Source organism: Lycium barbarum, chromosome 8 (genome assembly GCF_019175385.1).
Source record: "Lycium barbarum isolate Lr01 chromosome 8, ASM1917538v2, whole genome shotgun sequence".
Classification (NCBI taxonomy): Eukaryota; Viridiplantae; Streptophyta; class Magnoliopsida; order Solanales; family Solanaceae; genus Lycium; species Lycium barbarum.
In genome coordinates this window covers 118,970,923-118,992,299 of record NC_083344.1, presented here as the reverse complement: position 1 = coordinate 118,992,299, position 21,377 = coordinate 118,970,923, and the positions used below count along the sequence as shown (strand labels likewise).

Genomic DNA, 21,377 nt, shown 5'->3' with positions numbered 1-21,377 from the left:
ACCTTAGAATGCGGGTATGTCAATTTCAATCCAGGCACCCACCTTAGAATGCGGGTATGTCAATTTCAATCCAGGCACCCACCTTAGAATGCGGGTATGTCAATTTCAATCCAGGCACCCACCTTAGAATGCGGGTATTTCAATGTTCAATTCAGGCACCCACCTTAGAATGCGGGTATTTCAATGTTCAGTTCAGGCACCCACCTCCGAATGCGGGTATCTTATATTTCAAGTTCAGGCACCCACCTCCGAATGCGGGTATCTTATATTTCAAGTTCAGGCGCCCACCTCCGAATGCGGGTATCTTATATTTCAAGTTCAGGCACCCACCTCCGAATGCGGGTATCTTATATTTCAAGTTCAGGCACCCACCTCCGAATGCGGGTATCTTATATTTCAGTTCAGGCGCCCACCTCCGAATGCGGGTATATTATATTTCAAGTTCAGGCACCCACCTCCGAATGCGGGTATCTTATATTTCAAGTTCAGGCACCCACCTCCGAATGCGGGAATTTTATATTTCAGTTCAGGCGCCCACCTCCGAATGCGGGTATCTTATATTTCAGTTCAGGCACCCACCTCCGGATGCGGGTATTTTATATTCAAGTTCAGGCACCCACCTCCGAATGCGGGAATCTTATATTTCAGTTCCGGCATCCACCTCCGAATGTGGATTCAACTTTCGAAGCAGGGGTTGCAAGTGTAACTTCTCCAACCCTGCCTTATTTACATATATTTCTTTATTGCTAACACTTGTTTTTAGCTGATGGCTTTTGACAATATCAAAGTTGGCATCACACATCAAATCGTGGAACTATTTCTTCGGCAGCGAACTGGGGCAATTTGTCGGGAAGGATAATCAGACTTCCCGACACGGGTCAAAGATCTACCTCGAACACTCGTCTCTAATTACAAGTATTCTCTTGCGTTCCAGCAATACAATTTTCAGAATTCTCAAGTTTCTATCACAATACCCAGTGTTATCATAATTCAGCACTGAGACAATATTTTGCAAGTTTCGCGCCAATTGGGGTTCAAGTGTCGTAGTTGTCCCAGAACTACACTCGACCTGATTCTCGTATAGCCCTAGATATGTAGGCAACTCAGAGACCGGAGTTCGGTCATGACCCTCTCAAATTTCCTTTAGCCGGGACAAAATAGGCTACCGAGTCAACGTCTTTGCCCGACAACTCTTTTCATCGTTACCGGGCAAAGAGGGACAAGTTGTTGACACCCAATTTTGTCCCGCCTCTCTGCCAAAATACCTATTTTTAAGCTTCTAATATTTTTTTGGAAAAAAATAAAAAATATATATTATGTTTACTATAATTATTAGCCTCTTATCAATACCGCCATTGTATCATTCTATCAATTATTATTATTTACCGTATTATTATTATTATTATTATTATTCACAATTTTTATCATTTCAGCATTTTACCAGCTTACGCGCACGCATCGCATTTATCTTTGCATAATTAAATAAAAAGTATTTATTTTAGTGCGGATTTTCGAAGAAAAAATAATATATATTATTACACGGCTATCATAACACCATATGATCTTATTACCCGAGTCTAATAATCACACATTTTTTGGTATTAAGTAATATTTTGTCACCCTCGGTATATTCATTAATTAAATGGGTCTTTTATTCAAATTTAAAGCCAAACTATTTCTTGCACTCGGTCCGCATTTTGACTTACCGGACTCCAAATTAAAGCCCGATTGACTCTTGGTAATTTTAGGACTAGTCCGTATCCCTTGTCTCAATTTTTTAGAATAATCCATGTTTAATTTACTAGTCCGTTCTTTTAATACCCAGTCTAAAATTTGACCCGGTCCACAAATGGACCGGGTCCAATTCATTTTTTCAGCTGAATAAGGAAACCCTTTTAGGGTTTCCCCATCACTTTCCTCCATACCACCGCCGCAACTCCCTCGTCTCCCTCCCCATTTTCATCGTCATCTCCACCATCGCACCTCCCTCCGCCTCCCATCTCCGCCATCGCCCTAACTCCACCCACCTTCCACCATCTCCACCGCACCTGTACCCCCCACGTGATTTCCACTTCCTCTGACTTCGCCCATACCTCTGCCATCCATTTGTTCCACTCAACTTCATCACTGACACCATCACGCCCCCCATACCCCCACGTTACTTCCATTATACCACCGACACCCCACGCGTCTGACACCCCCACACCCGCTTGTCGCCACGTTACTTCTCCCTCTGTTCCTTTCGTCATTTTGGTCTTGAACCCAAAACCCTATAAAATGGGGTTGATTCATCGAAACAGGGGAGGATTTTTGGATTCACAAAGTTTCCCAAGAACAAATTTTTTTTAGCTGCAGAAATCCCCTAAAGTTTTGAGCTTCTTTTAATCGCTTCAAATTCCCGTCTAAAATTATCAAATCTTCATCAGTTTTTTTTTATATCGCCGGGATATTCATTCAAAAACAAAAGATTATTCTGATTCCTTTTTGTTTCCCGCAACTGATTCGAGTCCGAGTAAATTTGAAACCAGAGTCTCAAGTGTTTCGAGGTGAATCGAAGACCCCCGTACCCACTTCGCTGCACCCGGAGAAGGTAATTCCCCTTTTCTATTTGTTTTCGCATCCTTCAGTTGCTATTCTATATGCTGTTTGGTTAGAGTTGATTAGCTCGGTTAAATGGATAAGTCTGTTTGTATGCGGACATTAGTTCGGATTTAATCAATCCTGCATGATGGTTTACTCGCCAAGTTAGTTCTTTTTATGCCAGTAGATATGTTGGGCACAGTAGTTTGATTTTAGTTGGTTCAAAATGTGTGAGCTGTGTTCTTCCTATCTAATTCAAGTTGCTTTAACCATTTTCGCATATGAAAGATTAATATGTGTGAACCTGTTCATGTTTGTCGGCATAAAAATTTTCTCTTCTTCTAATACTTTAGTTTCAGTTTGATAATAGAATTTGTCTAGGCATCTCGGCTTGACCCAGTTTTCATGGCCCTATAGACTACTTTAACCTGATCCTCTATACTCGACCTACCTGCAACAGTTAGCTATATTAAAGTTGAATTGGTTGATTAGTATAGTATGTTAGATCAACTGCCTTAAGTGTCCTTTAGATCGGTATTATATTGAGTAAGCATTCCATGTTGATTAATTTTGGTTATCATAACAAGGTTGGTCATTCCATAATGAAGATTAGATATTTCAAACTATGTTGGCAGAACCTGCATTAGTTTGGTAATATTTTGTTAGTAGGTGCAATATTGTGGTTTATGATTTTACTATTTGATTCAATTGTATGCAATCACATTCATCTGTTGGTATAGTTAAATGATTTTATGTTAATATAAGTATATATATGGTTAGCTTTGCTGGTTTAGAATGATGTTTGCTTTAGTCCAAGGTCAGTAAATTTCATGTTTTCATCTTTCAGCTCTGGTATGCAGTGTGTTTCCATGCTTACTTCATTAGGATGTATTTAAATGCTTGCATGATGTAGCTTCACTATCTTACTTAGTTGTTTGCTTTCATTGTGTTTGGTTCAGTTTGGAGACATGTTTGATGAATGTTCTTGAATGATATTCAGTTTGCATTATACTTTAGTAATCCTGTTAGTTTAAACATATTTGAGAGCATCATGCAACCTGGCCCTGTTAAGCATGTATCTTGTGTTGGTTGAATAATCTAACGTAGAGTCTCGATATGTTAAGTCTTGAATCTGGCTGCAAATATGTTTTAGTCTAGTTTGATTATCATCTGTTTGAATATCGGTTCTATTGGTCTATTATTATGGTAGATATAATGTTATGACTGGTCTGATTAAGTATAGAAGTCGAATGCTTATCATGGTTTAATGTGTTTTTAACCCAAATTATCCTTCATGTTTCGAATAAGTCTATTGTTGTCCAATGTATACCTGAGTATATATCATTCCTTAAGTTTAATAGAATGGAGCAGATCTGGTCCATCTCCTTATTTATTTTGGTCTCAGGTCTCTATGCAATCATGGTGTTTTTGTTATGTATTTAGTTAGATGGTTTGTTTTATATGGTAGCTAGTATGAATTGTTGTTTAGTCAGTTAATTTCTCCTCTTATATGACCGAGTTGCTGTAGTATACATAAGGTATATACTAATATATACATAGTATATTCAACTCTGCACATCTGTCCTAATATAGGTACAATGGTATATCAAACGTGTATTGGATGTATCGGCCTAGACACTTAGTTCTACTGATTAGGTGTTTGTCTTTTGGGAATTCCATTCTTTTTATTAGGCCCATGTCTAAAATGTTTGGAATATGGCTCTATTGGGCCTAAGTTCACTTGTTGATATGAAATAGATCATGTGGGCTGCAATGTTTTCTTTATTATTATCTTGTTTTGGGTTTGAACATTTTCTCTAAGTGTCCTTTGCTGTGTCTTGTGCTAAATTCAAGATGTGTACTTAGTCCCTTTCTTTAAGCCTTAGTCTTTTTGTTATATACTAATCCTTCTCTTTCCATTTTTATGCATGACCATCGCATACGAGTCCCTCGGACTCGTCTTCTTCCGCATTCGAAGTTGGGCTAAAGCCCAACGAAATCCTCTCGAGTCATTATCCCAACGAAATCCTCTCGAGTCATTATTATTGGGCCTAAACCCACACAGCAGTAGCAACAGTCCATAGCAGAAAGAAGAAGTATTGGGCCAAAGCCCAATAAACACGGACAGCGGCAACAGCCACAGCAGGCTAAATTATAGTTGGGCCAAAGCCCAACAGTAACATATTTGGAGCAGTCCAAAGAAGGGGCTCAACCCATTTCAATTTGATTTATCCCTCTATTTTATTATTTGTGCATTTAATTTGTATTGCATGACTAACGTTTTGTTTTCTTAATTTAGATGAACCTTAGTGAAGTTAGAGGGATTTAGTCTTAATAATGGGTAATAAACCAATAGTTAATTACACAGGTTTCATCCTTATTTATTTTACGTTAAAATTATCTATAACGCTTATAACGTTCATCTTTCATTAGAACAATTGATTTTTTTTTAAAATAGCATATTCAAGTAATGGGAAGCATATTTGTCTATTATAGACACTTCAAAACATCATTAATACTCAAATATGAACTCAAGTATATTTTTAACTCTTTAAGTTTGAATCAATCATATATATATATATTTTTGCTAAGCAGAGTTAATAAAAAGTAATGAAGAGGATAAAGAAAACTTTCAATAGCTATTTTTTGTATCTTGTTCCTAAAAATCAATGAATATCTCACCATTTGAATTATTTCAAGTATTTCCTGAAAACGTCGCATAAACTCGCATTTTTGTCTACTCATATATAAATTATCTTTTGCAAGTTTTATTGCTAAAAATATCATTAGTATTCAAAATCATATCAACATTCATAAGTTTATTTTAAAATGGCATTTGAAATTTCCTTTTATGCAAATATCAATTTCTATCAATTTCGTTTTAAAAGGCATTTGAAATCTTCTTTTATACAAATTATTATATTTTCTTTAAATCTCATCTTAAGTGACATTCTTATATTTTTCTTAAAAATCTTAGCAACATTTTAAGCTTTATTTAAATAGCATCTAAAATCCTCTTTTATGCAAATTATCTTTTATAAGTTTTATTTCCAAATAGCATTTGATTTAAAGCCTTAGTAATATTTACGAGTTTATTTAAAATGGCATTCAAAGTCCTCTTTTATATGAATTTCCATCTTAATTAATTAACCTAAGTTTGGTCGGATAACCGTAAGTTAACGGATTCTAAAGGATGCCTAACCCCTTCCCTTTAGGATAATATAGAGCACTTACCTAGAATCACACTGGTTAAGCAGAATAGGTTTAGTCTTAACTTTACCTTAGTTAACATTTAGGTGTCCTAATTCACCGTTAAATTAATTAGGTGGCGACTCCTTAAAACAAAATAATAGGAATCACCAATACGTCATACCCTTAAATTAACCCGGTTAAAATGGGGTGTGACATACTGTGCGATAAGAGTGTTGCCAAGACTTAAAGGTAAGTTCTATAGAGTGGTGGTTAGACCAGCACTTTTGTATGAGGCAGAGTGTTGGCCAGTCAGGAATGCCAATGTTCAGAAGATGAATGTGACGGAGATGAGGATGCTCTTATGGATGTATGGACATACTAGGAGGGATAGGATTAAGAATGAGTTATACAGGATAAGGTGGGGATTGCCTCTGTGGCGGACAAGATGAGGAAAATGAGGCTGATACGGTTCGAACATACGAAGAAGAGGTACGAGGATGCGCCAGTGAAGAGGTTGGTTATAGCAGGAGTTAGGAGAGGTAGAAGTAGGCTGAAGAAGAATTGGGGGAGGTGATTAGACAGCACATGGCAGAGCTCCAATTGACTGAGAACATGACCTTGGATAGGAGGGTGTGGAGGTTGAGGATTATGGTAGATGGTTAGTAGGTATAGAGTCGTTATCGTATGATTTAGGGTGGTCGCATAGTTTCTTTTTCGCTAATGTGTATTGATATATGTTACTACATTTATTTTGTACATTTTGCTGTCCCTTTTTTCTTTCCAACGTTTCTGCATCGATAACATTTCTTTTGAGCCGAGGGTTTATCCGAAACAACCTCTCTATCCCATAAAGGTAGAGGTAAGGTCTGCGCATATCTTACCCTCCCCAGACCCCGCTAGTGGGATTACACTGGGTATGTTGTTGTAACGTTAATGTCTGTTTACTTGTTTTGTTTCCATAACGCACTGTTTGGTCCCGAAGGAGGTCTGATGCTTTTGAATCAACTGTATTAGTTTCACTACCACTTGCGGTATGCTCTACCACGTGGCAACTTCCTTTCTCCTACATTAAAATAAGGAAAAAGGGTCAAAAATACCCCTGAACTATTCGAAATAGGTCACTTATACCCCCCATTAATTTTTCGGGTAAAAAATACCCTCGTCGTTACCAGACGAGGCCACAAATACCCCTCTGGTTAACGGCCTTCCACTGAATCCGATGTGGCAGTGCCACTTGAAAAATATTATCCACGTGGACAACCACATCAGCCTTTTGAATAGTTCAGGGGTATTTTTGCCCTCCCCCACCCCTACCCCCCCCCCCCCCCCCCAAACAAATTTAACAAAAATTTTGATTTTTTTTCTTTTTTCACCAGCCACCCCTCACTACCCCTCCCCCCGGCACCCCACTCCCCCCAAAAAAATACATAACTTCTTTTCAAGTTTTTTTTTTGAGGTGCGGGGGTGGTGCAAAAAATAAAAAACAAAATTAATTTTTTTCGATGGGTGAGGAGAGTAAGAAACCAAAAAAAAAAAAAAAAAAAAAAAAAATCTAAACTTCTCTTGAAAAAAATTATTTTTTTCTTGTGGGGTGGGGGTGGGGGGGGCAGGGAGGGGTGCAAAAAACCAAAAAACAAAAATTTTCAAAACCTTTTTTTTTTAAAAACCAAAATTTTCTTGAAAAGAAGTTTTGATTTTTTTTTTTTTTTTGGTTTCTTACTCCACCCACCCACCAAAAAAAATAATTTTGTTTTAAAAAAAATAATTTTATTTTTGAATTTTTGCACCACCCACCACCAAAAAAAAAAAAAATCTTGAAAAGAAGTTATGTATTTTTTTTGGGGTGGGGGTGGGCGGGTGGCTGAGGGGTGGGAGGATGAGGGGGGATTGGTGTAAAAACAAAAAAAAATCAAAAATTTTAATTTCTTTTTTTTTGGGGGGGGGGGGGGGTTTGTGGAATGGGGTTTAAAAATACTCCTGAACTATTCGAAAGGATGATGTGGCCGTCCACGTGGATTATTTTTTCCACGTGGCATTGCCACATTGAATTCAGTGGAAGGCCATAAGTTTTTCCACGTGGCACTGCCACATCGGATTAAGTGGAAGGCCATTAACCAGAGGGGTATTTGTGGCCTCGTCCGGTAACGGCGAAGGTATTTTTGACCCAAAAAATTAACGGAGGATAAAAGTGACCTATTTCGAATAGTTGAGGGGTATTTTTGACCCTTTTCCCTTAAAACAATAACAAAACTGAACAGAGTCCACATAACAAATATCAAACCTCCGATCCCTCCAGAAAAGAATTCTTAGCAATTAATCGCCATTTGCAAATTTACTTTTCCTGTGCTTTTTGCTCATGATTTTCGTTGCTTGGGAGCCTCATTCGCGTTACGATTTGTTTCATTGTTACAATGCATAACATTCCAGATCAGATTGGCACATTTTCTCATTTTTGAACTAGTTTTCAAATGCAGGCACACCACCATCTATTGGTTAACCCCATTGTACCGGCTACCAATACTCTTTCCCTCATAAGTTAAGAAGACAGTCATAGATTAGATTCTTCCATTCAAATCGAAACGACAGCCTGGATTGTGCTCACACTGAGAGCATCTAAAGAGCAAAGCTTGTTTTCAGTTTTTTTTTTTTTTTTCATGTAGGGGGTGGGGTCTTAATTCCAACATACTTCAAGGTAACAAATATGAATTTCACAGATGAACAAAAGTTCCAGTACAATACCTAGATCAAAAACTGTTGTTCACAAACTCAAGATAGCTAATAGGCTGTTACATGCTTGAAAATATTTTGGCAAAAAGAGGGCAACTTAAGATCTTGGTTTCTCTTTCTTCTCCTTGAAGAGAGCAAGGAGAGAGACACCAGAAACCTTCACAACCTTGAACCTGACACCAGGAATATCTCCCACGGCGTGTCCCTTACGACCAAATCCAGCGATCAACACCTCATCCTGCAATGTGTCAAGGTCAGCAACAAGAAAACTGACGAAATTCGGGCATATGTGAAAAAAAGAGATAAGAAAGCAAAGGGTATACATTTTCTTCAATGTAGTTCAAACAACCATCATTGGGAACAAAGGCAGCAATCTTCTTCCCATTTTTGATGAGTTGAACCCTAGCACATTTACGAATAGCAGAATTCGGCTGCTTAGCTTCAATACCTCTGCACAAAACGTTCCAGCAAGTTTGTACGTTAGAGCCACAAGTGCTATAAATCTGCATGGCTTAGGGTACAATGTAAGAATAAACAGAGTAAAGCGAACCTACATCTTCTCAAGCACAATGCCTTTGGCATGGGATGACCCAGCAAATGGCTTCTTCCATTCATTCCCAAGATGGGACTTCTTGTAGGACTTGTCAGCCCACCTTTGCCTTCTGCGGTGGGACTTCAGCTTGCGTCCAGCTCCCATACCACGTGTCTTCCTGCAAAATGTTTAACCCATAAATATATAGCTTACACAAGCATGGCTACACATTCCCCCCTTCAAATAGCACATTCTAAAGTATACAGAGCACTGCAAATATTACTTGATGCTATACCATAACGAATCACAGGATTCTAAAATGAACTAATCATACAATGCAACACAAATATAATCTTAATGGGCTATGATCTTCCCCCTCAACCACAAAATCTGTTACTTAGTATCTTAGAGCTTTACTTAGTATCTTAGAGCTCATTCTTCACAGCTTATCAAAAGAATTTTGGCAGAATACATTGGACCCTCCTAGACTTGATCCGTTTTATTCAGTGAAAAAAAAAAAAAAAAGAGACAAATGTTGAGATGGAGAAAAAATGAAGGGAAATGGTTGATTTTACCCTTTTTTTTATTGTTAAATTTATATGATGTGATATATTTACTCTCTCACGCGTCCACACATAGTTTGAATCTACTTTTTATGCCAGGTGGCTGTTAACGGGTTCAAATTATTGAAATTCCAAATTGGGGGTTTTTTTTGGGGGGGGGGGGGGGGGTGGTGGGTGGGTGGTGGTGGTTTGCAATTAGGCCAACATAACGTTCAGGCATGCACCAAATAGAATGGTTCAAGTTCAGAGGTGGTCCCAATATATTCTGCCAAGAGTTTTAGGACCATTTGGGTTGAGGCATGATAATTAATGAGGGATTTTTATTAACAAATTTCATATAGGGCCACTATCTCGTGTACATTATCATTTGATAAGTATCTAACAGAAAACATGTAAGATAAAGTAAAATAGGAATAGAGAGAAGCATGTAGAAATTATTATTAGTTAATCTCACTCAAGTTGTATATATCATAGAGCTAAGAATGCTTTGTAGGGTGCAAAATTGATCCCAAAAGTCACAAGGCTTACTAGACAATTTAATAGATAATGTAAATTTATATTATGAATCATATAAAGGAGGCCAGAGCCTAAAAAAGGCTTTTTTTATTGATTATTTGGTAATTATTAATACCAATTTTAGTAATTTTTTCAAGCAAATCAACCAAAAAGGATTGTTAAATTGAGACAAACCAAACTGGGCTTGTCTCAAATTGGCGAACGACTTACAGCCATCCCACTCCAAACGGACGTTTGGTCTGTCAGCCCCATCATTTAAAAAAAAAGAAGGGGAAAACTACATAATTGTCCATTAAAGGCAAAGTATTTACCCGAACATGCCCATCTACTTTGCTGCCACCCAAAATAATTACACGAAGTGTCCATTCCTCCCTTTTTAGGCCGGACATCAGCTTCAGTCAATGCTGATGTCAGCTTTTTTGAATAAGATGAAAAAAGACTGAAGGCTTGAAGTTAGCGCGGGTAATTACTTTGGGTGCGCATCAACTAAAATGGGCAAGCTCAGGTAAATACTTTGCCTTTTATGGCCATTTAGTAGTTTTCCCCAAAAAAACTAATTGCAAGTCACAGCCAACTAATTAGAATTCTTTTAAACTAAATTACAAGTCGTGTTGCAGCCAACAACTTGCAATTCATTTTTTTTTATTTTGGCACGTAGTATCTTGGGCAACAATTTGCCCTTGATTTTTGTCTTCCTCCATCAGCTACTGCATTGAGAAGCAGTAGCCATTTTTTCAGTTCTCTGCCAACTCTCAATTCGCTCTTAATCGGGCTATACAACAACAACAACAACATACCCAATGAATGAGAACATCTACCAACAATCTCTAACCGTGGTGTCTGGGCAAGCTTGCGTGCACCTCGACTAATTTTAAGGGTTACGTGCCAACTCTGCCAAGGCTAGGATAGGACAGACGGGAGAAAGTCACCTAGTGTTTCTGTCTCCGCAGGGTTTTGTCAATCTCTACATTTTTTTATATATTTTGTATTCAGATTTCTCCAGTGAGATTTTATTTGAACCCAGTTTTCTTTATTCCTTTCTGTATCAAAAATCATCGCGATGGATGTGAAATCCATATTGACTCCTAGCTCACTCTAAACATTTCATGCCATCCTTTTTCCACATAAAAATGCATTAAGCCACATAGGAAAAAAGCAATTTAATCTGCCAAGTTTTAGTCCCTGCACAGATCTATAGTACTTAAACACTCTCCATAACTACAACTACAAATTACAATAAAAAGAGCAGCCCGGTGCAACTAAGCTCCCGCTATGCGCGGGGTCCGGGAAAAGGCCGGATCACAAGGGTCCAACCTTACCTTGCATTTCTGCAAGAGGCTATTTACACGGCTCGAACATAAATCAAAATGGAAAAACACATACCCCATGTTTGCTGAGTGACAGAGGACTCCAACTTCAGGGTGTTGTTTTGAAATGTTTTGGTGATGAGAAGAGGCAACAGCAGTGTAATTAAACCCTAAACCATGTATAAAAGAGTTGTGGGTTTGGGCTGCTTCAGATGGAAGTTGGGCTCTAAGAATGTATTGGGCCGTATGCTTAGGCCCAGAATATCTGGTTTCTATAATCGGCTGATTTATGCAAATATTGCCCTCAGAACTGATAAAGCATTAGATTACCGTCTAATTCGACCATGGTTAAACGTTTTCTCATAAGGTTTTTCCTTTGCTCAAGAGGGATTTATAAACTGTGATCTAAAAGGTCCACAAATTGCAGGAGAAATAAAACGAGGGTTTATGATAGTCCTAAAATTAAGTTATATAGTGAAAGAGCAATAATCTAATTTTAATATCAAACTAGTGATACTACATTTTTTTTTATGACAAGGGAACCCGCAACTGCTATCATTGGGTCCGCACAAGGTAAAATCCACTCCTGTGTAATAGCCCGCGAACCAAGTGATACTACATTTTGAATTGTGACACAATGACGATTGATTTACTATCTATGAGACAATAAATTATTAATCTTTATGGGAGGTAGCAGGTACTTCACGGAGTTAGTCGAGGTGTGCGCAAGCTGATCCGGACACCACAGCTATAAAAAAAAAAATTATGGTAGTCACGATGTTTCTAGTGGCGTACGGGTGAATAACGCGTAAGAACCTGCCCTTGGGAAGGGAACAACAGCTAGAAACGACTACTAATACCCCGTAGGCTGAGGAGCAAAAGGAGGAATCCGCCCGAGGAGTGGCTCGCTTCTGATTAGCTAGGTGGTGAGGCAATAGTTTACCAAGGCGATGATCAGTAGCTAGTCCGAGAGGATGATCAGCCACACTGGGACTGAGACACGGCCCAAACTCCTCATGTGCACAAAGGTGCAAATATACCCCTCAACTTTGCGATTTGGAGCAGATATACCCCTCGTTACAAAAGTGGTGTATATATACTCCTGCCGTTACAAAATGGTGCAAATATACCCTTTTCGCTTGCAGGGTTTTTTTTTTTAAAAAAAATCATTTAGGTCATTTTTTAATTAAAAAATGCCACGTGACTTTAAAAAAAATATCTATCCATTTTTTTTAGTAGAATACTTTTCTAAAGCCACATAGTAATTTTTTCTGATGGGTCGGGTCTGGTTCTTTTAAAAAATGGGTAGACTTATTTTTTTTAAAGTCACGGAGATAATTTTTTTAAATGAACCATACTCGACACACCAGAAAAAAAATTACCATGGCTTTAGAAAAATATGTCTACTCAAAACAAAATAGGTAGACTTTTTTAAAAGTCACGTGGCATTTTTTTAATTAAAAAATAACCTAAATAATTTTAAAAAAAAACTCTCGTCAGCGAAAAGGGTATATTTACACCATTTTGTAACGGCAGGGGCATATTTGCACCATTTTGTAATAACAGGGGTATATATATACCACTTTTGTAACGAAGGGTATATCTGCTTTAAATTACAAAGTTGAGGTGTATATTTGCACTAATTTGTAACGGTGAGGGTATATATACACCACTTTTGTAACGAGGGGTATATCTGGTCTAAATCGCAAAGTTGATGGTTATATTTTCACCTTTTGCCCTAGTCATATTTAATTTGTCCATTCCTGTTGTTTAAATAAAGACTATATAATATCAAAAACACAGAGAGCGGTTGACATTGGAATGGAAACTCTGTCGAATGATTCCTCTTTTCTACTTCCATAAGTTCATTCGATTCTCCTCCTAAAGTTATAGTAATTTATAAGCTAGCATATTGTGCATGTAATGTGATGTTTTAGATGAAATATTGTTGATATTTACATGAAATGTTGATAGATTTCTAATTGAGCCGAGGGTTTATCGGAAACAACCTCCTTACATGTCAAGGTAGGGGTAAGATTTGCGTGCGATCTACCTCCCCAGATCCACTTATGGGATTACACTAGGTTTGGAGTTGTTGTATTAGTTCTTTTGAGTTTTTAACTTGCGTCCAACAATTTATCATAATTCACAGCTCAAACACTTAATTATCAACATGAAAATCAATATATTGCCATAATTATTTCTTGTTACTGTTGTCTGTTGAAGGTTAAAAACATATACACACAACAACACTGGACGAGTTCATTGTGCGAAGATAGATCCATTTCTACCTTTACTCATGTTTCTTTGCTTCATTATATTTGCAGAATTTGTCCAAAATACCAGAGTAGACCAGCTACCATAAAAACTGAAAATTGTAACCAAAAGAAATTACAACACTTAATATCTCCTCACGGAACCAACGAGTATTGGCGATTGAGATCATACAGTGTTCTTAATTTCAAATAGCTATACAAAAATCTTCTACAAGATTCATAAGGTGTGTAGTAAAATTTATTAACAAAAAACTGGAAATGTAAACTAGACTATTATTATCAGACAAATCAAACAGTGATTATTCAAAAGCAACCTGCAAAGATATGCTTCTACTTCTGGCCTTTTTTCAATAAAACACCAATCTTTTTCAACATGTTGCCATTCTTCTTCTTGGGCGAGTCATCATCTGTATCTTCAGATAATGGAGAATCCACATATTTCCCGTTGTTTCCTGATGAAAGTATAGCTGCAGCTGCCTCAGCAGCTTTCCTCCATTGATCCGATTGCACTTTTAACCTCCTCAATTCCGCTTCCATCTCCGAGTTGGCATTCTGTGCTGCATCCAATTGCTCAGTGACACGTGCTGCCTTTCTGATACTATTATCCGCTTCCTCAGTCAAATGACCTAACTTCATCAAGGCCTCTTTTTCTGCAATTCTTGCGGCCTCTGCCAAGGCAAGAGTTTCATCGTTCACTTTGCAACCCTCGGTTTCCCTCATCTTCATTTCTGACTTCAGCGTCTCGTTTTCCTCCTTAATATTCTGCAGCTCCATCTCTTTGTCGAATAAACGCGCCCTCATATCTGCCAAAGTTGACTCTGATTCCCTCACTACAACTATAGCATCCTTATTTTCGTCTGAAATGTTCCGTAGCGTAGCTTCTTTGCTCATTAATTTCTCCTTTAACTCTTCCAGATCGACTTTTGCAGCGTCTAACTTTGCCTTCCATTCAGCCTCTTTTCGAATTGATTCAGATTTTGATTGTTCAACTAGCTCATAAGCACTTCTAATCTGCAAAGTGCTCTGGATATATTCTTCCTGATATCTTGTCTCTGAAACCTCCAATGCAGCTCTTAGTTGACTTACCTCAACTTGTAGATTACTAAGCTCAGTTTTGAGTTCCTCGGCTTCCAAATTAGCTCCATTTTCTTTCGTGTTTTCAATACCTTGATGAGCGCTTTGGAGTTCGCTGACAAGTTCCTCCAATGTAGCTACTCGATTGATAGATTGTTCTAGCTCCAACGACAAGGACCTGCAAGGAGGGGTGACAAAATTAGCCCATGAAAACATGACCCGTCCAACCCGTTCAAGTTTGGTTTTCTCAGCCGAGCCCATTTCAATAAAAAATTGAGCTGATATGTAGCCCAAATTGAGCCATAGAAACCTTGTCGAAATCTATTCGAAACTTGATGTAACCATCCGATGCGGATAAGTTCTAATCGTATATTATTTGATATATTATTTATAGACATAATAAAGAGAAAAAAATACTAGGTACTTATAAAATTACAGAAGAGCAAAGAAAGAAATTAAAACTTAGTAAGAATTGGACAGGTTGGATTATGACTTGCTTTTTAGCCCATTTTAGCACAACTCATTTGAACCCAGCTAACTTTTGGATGGGTCATTAACCCGCCTATTTATTAACTCAGCCTATTTTGACCCACCCATTTGACACCCTTACCTGCAAGCCTCCATTGCTTTCAGACCTTCAGAACGTAGAGTATCCTCGGTCATCTTCGCCGCTTCCAGCTGCATCTGTGCTTTACTCACTTCTTCAAGTGCGCAAGCCTCGGATTCTTTGCTATCGTTTAGCTGGTTTTTCATTTGTTCGACCAAAGTAAGCGTTTCCATTAGTTCTCCCCTTAGGCTTTGAATCTCCGCATTAGCTGATTCAGCATGGCGAGCTTGTTTGGCTTCAGAATCAGCCACTCTATCCAGCTGAATTTTAAGCTTCTGGATTTCATTCATTGCAGAAGCCAAGGCAGCAGAGTTGAATTCATTCTGCTTTTGGACAGCCTCAAGTTCGGATTCCCATGCTCGATCTCGATCCTGTGAGAGCTTGCGTAGCTCCAGGATCCGAGCTTCTTCAGAATCTGAGAGTTCGAGTAGTTGTTTCTCGGACTCCTCAAGCTGATCTGACATGGCTTTTAGCTGCTTCTTAGCTTCCTCAGCCTCTAGTTGAGCCCGTCTCTTTAATGATTCGGATGAATTGAGCTGATCCTTTACCTTCTTCAGCTCTTCTTGAAGTTGAGCAAACTGAGTTTCCAAGTCAGAATCTCTGGTTGGATTCTTCTTCTGTTTTACAAACATGAGCAATGAGCACAGTAATAACATTTGTTTATAGCCTATAATAAGAATAGAAAGATAATTCTGTAGATTTTGGAATTTTAAGTTCTATAAATGGAATAAGTTTGATCATACAAGTTCCTTGAAACAGCTAGTCAGACACGAGACAGAAAAAAAAAACACGAAGTAATAGAAAGAACAATTGATTTATAGCCTGTTCGGCCAAGCTTCCGGAATCTACTTATTTTGGAAAGTGTTTTTTGTCAGAAATGCTTCGTGAAAAAGTACTTTTGCAGAGTAATAGTTTGTGTTTGACTAATCAATTTGAAAACATTTATGCAAGTAACAATAAAGTAACAATTTTGTGTTGGCAACTGTTCCAACAGTGCTTCGAGGAAAAAGTTACTTTTTCAACTTCTGAAAACTAATTCTTCTACCACTCAAAAGCACTAAATAAACATTTTTTCAAAAAAATAAATAAGCACTTTTAACTTCCCAGCTTAGCAAACAGATTATTAGTGACACTACCATAAATCTTCCACAAACAAGAGAGAAAGAAAGACAACTAAACAGTTTCAGTACTGAGACCTTCCATTCAGGAGTGCTAGAAAGACATGAAGACATCAAAAGTGAAGGTTTTTTACGTTTGCAAGGAGAAGATAGCTGCACTAAAAGGTCATTTCGAGACAAATGAGTTAAAGCATAGATGAACATGTTAACTGCCAATTTATAGATGAGACAATGCAAGATTAATAGGACGAAAGTTTTAACTTAATTGACACATAGTTGATAGACTTGTCCTAGTTGCAGAAATTTTTGTAAACCTAAGTATTTAAGTTTCTTCAATACCTCTAATGCTGGACTTCGTGGAGAACGACGAACAACAACTTTGGGACTCCTTTCTTTTGGTGTCCTGGTAGGAGCATCTGACCCTGGAGTTTTGAGCTTTCGGGCTGTCTTTGGAGCTGTAGGAGACGTCCTTTGTGGCACCTCCACCGTAACATTCCTTCAGCCAAAAACACGTACGAAGGTCAATGAGATAGTCAAACAACTAATATGTTACAGAAGTTTACATGTTAAATTGTCAAAAATAATAAATAACGAGCAATACGAGAGAGACTGAATCAAACTCTTTTCTACTTTCTCCTCTTCTTCTAGAGAATCTCCTAATTGTTCCACAACAACTAGAAAGAGATTCTTTAACTAGAAAGATATCAGTTCAGATGTAGGATGCCGATCCAGAAGTTTTTGCAACTCAATATTTGTGATAAGTATCAAACTCTTTTGTTCTAATCTGTTCCTCCTTTCAGTGTCAGTCTCAATAGTAATTCTTTTCTGAGATAGCATAAGCTGAGCTGCAAATTTTTCAAATACTCAATAGCAGATGAATGGTGCGCATATTACCGTTACAAACATTGCTCTGAGGGCTCGTTTGACTTGAGGTATGAGAGAAAATAAATCTTAGTACATAAGTCATAACTCTAGTCTCTACATTACTTCGAGGCATTTGGTTCCCATTTTTGTTTCAGATATAGATAATAATTACACGACTTTATATTATTTCAAGGATGAGGTATGACTCATCGACAAACAGCATCGCAACAATTTTAGAAGCTAAAGGTAGGAAAGAATGAACAGATAAGGGAGAAGTGAAACTAAGAGTGCATAGTTGATAAATATTTATCTTTTTCACTCTTCAATTGATAAATTGATATTCATATGTTAAATAGGAACAACCCAATGGATTCAAATCACATGGAAGAAGGTGGAGAAGGTAAAAAACATTGGATGGCTTTTGAATTACATGTAAAAAGAAGATTAATAAATGCAGAGTAGGATGCTCAAAGAATACTGAAAAGATCTGATTAAATTAGAAGTACCTGGATTTTGGTGTCTGCATATTAATCTCCTCTCAGAAACACCTGAAATAGTTCAGAAGATTCTTTGGTTTAGAAAGAAATTTGATTAAAATGTGCATATACAAAAGTACAAAACTACAGAAAAAATAATGGTACATGATGAGATTTGCAAATTGCAATCTACATCCAAATTAGAAACCAAACTAAGTAAAACACACCATCCCTAAACACACCATCCCTTCAAATGAACTCCATATAGAAATTAAACAACCACATCCAAATTAGAACCAAACTAAGTAAGACACACCATCCCTTCAAAGGAACTCCATATAGAAATTAAACAACCTCCACTACCACCAACCAAACTTAAAATACAAGAGAAAGAAGCCAAAACAGAAAAAGAGAGAAAAATGCAAAGAAAGTTTTAAAAATAATGGTCATTATGTAGCTATATCTATCCCATTCTTTTTCCTTTACTTCATTTCTACTCTTCTGCTTATACTATATAACAAGAACACTTTGGGACAACATCATCCCTACGAAAATGACACTAAAATACACATAGAAAATGACATTAGGAACCATCATCGTAACAACAAATACAAGTGTGTCTCAATTACAAGCAAGTTGGGTTTGGCTATATGAATCCTCACTGTCCATGTCGCTCATTTAAACTCATCTAAGACATTAGAAACCATTTAAAAACTTTGAAAAGTGCCTAATTAACATAGTAATCACTAATGACTTTATGGGACACAAACACATAAAATGATACACAACTGGAGAATCTTCTTTGAGTTTTTTTTTTCCAGTTTCTAATCCATAAACAGATCTGATAAAACGAACCCCACTACAAGGGAGTTGATCTTAAAAGAAAAACATGTCCTGCAACCAATAGAATAATGTTATGTATCCTCTGTATAGTATTTAGAAACAAACCCAAAAGCATTAACAAATAAACGGAAAAAAGGAAGTATTAAACGGAAAAAAAATTCACAAGTTCATTTTCATTCTTAACCAGAGGTCTCGTGTCCAGATTTGAGTATGGAAAAAAATCTTGTTAGGGAGCACTTCCAACTTAGATGGATCTTACGCGACTCGAATCTGAATTAATTGAGCCCAATACGGGTACTAGACACAGAGCGGGGAACAAAAAAAAAAAAAAAAAAACAAGAAGAAACCTACATGTTAAACCAACTAAAAATATCCTCAAAGATTGAAGCTTTATTCTAAAGAAACCAACTCACATTCAAAAAAAAAAAAAAAAAAAAGACACCAACCTATATGAGAAATGAATGCTCTGAGCAACAACTAGTACACCAAATACATGAATTCAGATGGAAAAACATAACCATTATAAATGAGCAGAACCAACATATCTCTAAAGACAATAAATGAACAGTTTTTAACTGACCAGAAATATCCCGTCCAGTACTGAAAATCAAGTTTCCTAGTGGAAAAAAAATAATCAGCAGCCTCTATTATTCTCAAAAAAAAAAAAAAAAAGAATAAGAACCAACTCCAAGAAAATGAAGAAGAATAGAAAAGAACTACTAATATATAGAGTTAGCTGATTTTGCAGTTTCCCAATCACTATCTTTTCTGTTTTTTCACTAAACTTCTATGTACGTTCTGTTTTTTGTCAGTGAATATAGAAAGTGAAAAGATTGGAGTAATAGGAAAAAGATTGAAAAGGAAAGTACAGATATGGATAAATTAATTAATGCCCACACGAGCTTGACCACGTTCTATTGGATGTTGCGGGAATTAAGTGTTTTTTTTTTCCACTCGTTGTCCGATACCTCATTGGGGTTCGATTAAATTCGAATTCGTATCGGAAAAATCTCACATTAGGAGACAAAACACTCTCTAACAAAGATAGTTCGGCTTAGGGAGACTCGAACCGGAGACCTCTGTTTAAAGACAAAGGAATACTTGTCACTCCTTCGCCACAACCCTTGTAGGACCAATAAGTTTTTTTTTTTTTTTGGTTTCTCACCCAGTGTTGGCCGATTAAATGCTGATTCGTGCTCGAAAATCTCACATTGAGGGATAAAACACTCCTTAATAAAAGTGACTTCTTACTCAGGGGGACTCGAATCCGAAACTTCTAGTTAAAAATGCAGAAATACTTGTCGCTCCATTCGTTGGTGGGGCCCAAGGTTAGTGAATGATACCTCTCAAGTGACCGAACCAAAGCACTGAATTGGATGGATTTAATTGTTTTTTAGTTAAATGAAAGTGACAACTCTACTAATCGGTTTCAACTCTACTAATAGGTTTTCTGTTTTTGTACTTTCTATTGTTTTTTATGTTTTAGTTTTGTTTTATATATCTTTTGTGCTCATAGTGAATGAGGAATAAATCTTTTTGTTTTCCTTCCTTTTGGGTGGTTGTAGAAATGATAATAATGGAGTAATATAGGGAAATTCTTCTCCAACATGGACTATAGAGTATATACGGGGAAAGGTAAAGGTATTTATCGGGACTTGCATCATTTATTACTATTTGAATGTAGGTTCTTTTAGTAGTTTTCACTTCTAAGTTATCTTTACAACAAAATATTTAAATTGCTTAATATAATTTATAGCTTTTATTTTGTACAGATAATATATACTCTACTTTCTCCTCTTCCATTTAATTGTCATGTTTACTTAAAATGGGTGTACCTGTAACTTTAGAAAATCAATGGAAAATTAATTATGCATTCAGTTTTATGCTTATATGTGAATAAAATTTATTTATTTATTTAAAATAAGATAATGTAACTAAAGATTGAGAACTTAATAAGGGTGAATTTGTTAAATTATTTTTCTTGTCAATATTTTCTTAGTGAATATGTAAAAAAAGCCGAGCAATTCATACACTCACTGGGAACTTGTCAATTACTCACTCCGTTTCAAAATCTTTATTTGGTTTTGATTTGACACAAAATTTTAAAAAGTAAATAAGACTTTTGAACATTATGGTTTTAATTAAAGTTGTGTAGAATGTATCAAAATATCCTTTAATCTTGTGGTCTTAAATATGTCATGTGGAAAATTGGAATTAAAGAGTTGTCAAAGAAAGAAAGATGCATTCTTTTTTAAACGGACTAAAAAAAAATAAGACAAATATTTTGAAACGGGAGAGTATATTTTTGCGTGTTTTTTTCTTTCTTTCGTTTACAACGACTATTTTCTTAGAATATTTCTGCTATATTAAACATTAGAGTCAAATATCCATGGACTCTCACGGATCGAAATCTTTTATAAACAAAAAACTTTAGTAACAACGTTATCTGTTACACAAGTAGTTGACTTGCTAATTATGTGCAGTCTCCTTCTCAATAATATGACATATCATTACAATTAATCACTTTAACAAAACAATAACACGGGAATCTTGTAAAATAAAGACACAAGGCAAATAGTACAAATTAGTTAAAGGTGACATTTAGACACATAGATGCCTCTGCTAGGCCAAACAACCTAGCTAACAAACATTTGAAATGACTGTCTACCAATGGGTTAAGGGATCCGAGTCACATTCTCCAT

General features: G+C 36.7%; 2 protein-coding genes across 6 annotated transcripts; both read right to left on the bottom strand.

Annotated features, from left to right (window-relative positions):
• Positions 1–8,458: 8,458 nt before the first annotated feature.
• Positions 8,459–11,650, bottom strand: LOC132606905 (small ribosomal subunit protein uS12). Its single transcript, XM_060320582.1, has 4 exons — positions 11,494–11,650; positions 9,054–9,209; positions 8,823–8,949; positions 8,459–8,737 (listed from the first exon to the last, which is right to left on the bottom strand). Exons 1-4 carry the CDS (start codon positions 11,496–11,498, stop codon positions 8,597–8,599), a joined length of 429 nt encoding a protein of 142 aa, XP_060176565.1. The 5' UTR covers positions 11,499–11,650; the 3' UTR covers positions 8,459–8,596.
• Positions 11,651–13,774: 2,124 nt separating this feature from the next.
• Positions 13,775–19,492, bottom strand: LOC132606903 (interactor of constitutive active ROPs 2, chloroplastic-like). Of its 5 annotated transcripts, none has more exons than XM_060320577.1 (5): positions 19,256–19,492; positions 17,863–17,904; positions 16,832–16,988; positions 15,378–15,991; positions 13,775–14,945 (listed from the first exon to the last, which is right to left on the bottom strand). In XM_060320577.1, the coding sequence occupies exons 2-5, from the start codon at positions 17,880–17,882 to the stop codon at positions 14,024–14,026; spliced, it is 1,713 nt and encodes a 570-aa protein (XP_060176560.1). In that variant the 5' UTR covers positions 17,883–17,904; positions 19,256–19,492; the 3' UTR covers positions 13,775–14,023. The 5 variants fall into 5 exon arrangements, with proteins under 5 accessions (XP_060176560.1, XP_060176564.1, XP_060176561.1 ...); XM_060320581.1 differs by lacking the exon at positions 19,256–19,492 and adding an exon at positions 19,122–19,191; XM_060320578.1 differs by lacking the exon at positions 19,256–19,492 and adding an exon at positions 18,060–18,766.
• Between the last annotated feature and the right edge of the window lie 1,885 nt (positions 19,493–21,377).